Consider the following 1,888-nt stretch of genomic DNA (forward strand, 5'->3'; position numbering starts at 1 on the left):
GGAGGCTGGGGTGTTTGTGGGGCTCCTGATGGGCTGAACAGGGCCCCCTGTGCTTCCTGGGTGTGCGAGGGGTCTCTGGGGCCCTGTGGTTGCTTGGCCTGGGGTGTCCGTGAGGTTGGGAACAGGGTGTTGGTGGGGTTGGGTCCAGGCTGGTTGTGAGACACCCCCCAGGGTGCAGCTCAGCACGCCTGACCCCCATTCCCGCTGTGACGCTCCAGGTCTTCGTGCTGCTGTTCATCTTTGTGAAACGCCAGATCATGCGCTTCGCCATGAAGTCCCGCCGTGGCCCCCACGTGCCTGTTGGACAGCACGCACCCAAGGTGGGTGCATGTGGTCCCGCGGTGGGGACATGCCCTCCCTCCCCTGTGCCCACAGACCCGTCCATGCCCGGAGGGGCAGGCAGGGTCTGCTTCAAAATCAGACATTTCCAGGAGCTGCCACCTTGGTGTGGTGACGGGCAGTTGGAGAAGGAGCAGGTTTATTTCAGAGGGCCGTCAGGACTTGACTGTTACCATCCTTGTGATCCCATAAACAAAGTGAGTGCTCTGTAAATGTGGTTGTTTTTTTTCCTGCTGTGCAGGATTTAAAGGAAGAAATCGACATTCGACTGTCAAGGGTACAAGACATCAAGTACGAGCCCCGGCTGTTAGCTGAGGACGACAGCAGGCTTCTGCAGCTGGAGACGCAAGGTACCCTCTCTTGCTGCGCGTCGGTCGGAAGCCACCAGCGGCACGGTCCAGTGCTTGTCCCGCTGCAGCAGGTCGTTCCCCTGGGGCCAAGTTGTGTTGCTGGCCTGTCTTGTCAGCTGGCCTGTCGCAAAGTCACGTTTGGCGAGCCGACACAAGATGGTGTCTGTGCTCCTATCTGCTTTGCCCACCTCCCTCCTACTGCCAAGTTTTGCAGAGCTTTCAGTTTGGGTTTTCTCTTTGCCAGGCTGCTATAACTACCTGTACAGGATGAAGGCGCTGGATGCGATCAGAACGTCTGGTAAGGGAGCTCAGGGCGGGAGTGGAAGGCAAAGGGTGGAGAGAGACCATGTGTGGAAGAAATAAGGGTGCTGCACATCAGGCAGCAGCCTTGTGATAAGGCTCAAGGTCCTTGTTTGGGAAGAGCAGTCACTTGTCGTGCCCGGGGCTGGCAGCCTGAGGGTCGGCTCTACTCACCTGTTGGGAGCAGTCAGCAAATGGAGGTAGTAAATGTGATGGGAAGTTTAATTAGCTGCCAACTTCTGATGTTGTCTGCGGGTGAACACAAGCATTTTTACCCACGCATCAGCCGTTTGTGTTGTGCCTTTTTATCTTCCAGAAATCCCATTTCACACAGAGGGCCGGTACCCAAAGTCTTTAATAGGGAAGAACTTCTGTGCCTACCTGCTGGAACTGCGGAATTCCAGCACCTCCTTCAAAGGCATCCGCAAAGCCTTGATTGACACCTTGCTGGATGGGTACGAGAGTGCCCGCTACGGCACTGGGGTAAGCACTGGTGCTGCATTGCCCGGCCCCTGCATTAGCACAGGGGGCTGTTCCTGCGTTCCGGTCTGATGGCTGGACTGAGGTCATGCTCTAACCTCAGCTGGGTTTTCCGTGGTCTTTCCTGTTTGAATCCAGGTCTTTGGGAAACCGGAATATCTGAAATACCAGGATGCGCTGAACGAGCTGGCAAACATGTAAGTGTTACTGCCTGAGGGTGTAGCTGAGGTACAGTGGTGGCTTCTTGGGCCCTAGCAGCCCATCGTGGAGATGCGAACAGAGACAGGTTTGGGGGCAGAACCCAGCCTCTGAGACATGGGCTGTTTATGCCTGTCCGTCCTTCCAGGTTTACTTAACTCCTTGCAGCCCGTCTGTTAATGTGGTTTTGGGTTTGTTACTTGGTCACGGTCCACATTCCT

The 1,888-nt window shown here is 55.9% G+C and overlaps 1 protein-coding gene across 1 annotated transcript in view; it reads left to right on the forward strand.

Moving 5' to 3' along the window:
- The first annotated feature begins 224 nt into the window (after positions 1 to 224).
- Positions 225 to 1,888, forward strand: part of LOC104164652 (chromosome unknown open reading frame, human C1orf43) — a 2,130-nt gene continuing 466 nt past the window's right edge. Inside the window, exons 1-5 of the mRNA XM_009704044.1 lie at positions 225 to 320; positions 581 to 689; positions 934 to 987; positions 1,306 to 1,472; positions 1,608 to 1,666. Of these exons, the coding sequence (XP_009702346.1) occupies positions 258 to 320; positions 581 to 689; positions 934 to 987; positions 1,306 to 1,472; positions 1,608 to 1,666 (452 nt within the window). The 5' untranslated portion in view covers positions 225 to 257. The remainder of the gene's footprint in view (positions 321 to 580; positions 690 to 933; positions 988 to 1,305; positions 1,473 to 1,607; positions 1,667 to 1,888) is intronic.

This window comes from Cariama cristata, unplaced genomic scaffold (assembly GCF_000690535.1).
Source record: "Cariama cristata isolate BGI_N322 unplaced genomic scaffold, ASM69053v1 scaffold27017, whole genome shotgun sequence".
NCBI lineage: Eukaryota > Metazoa > Chordata > Aves > Cariamiformes > Cariamidae > Cariama > Cariama cristata.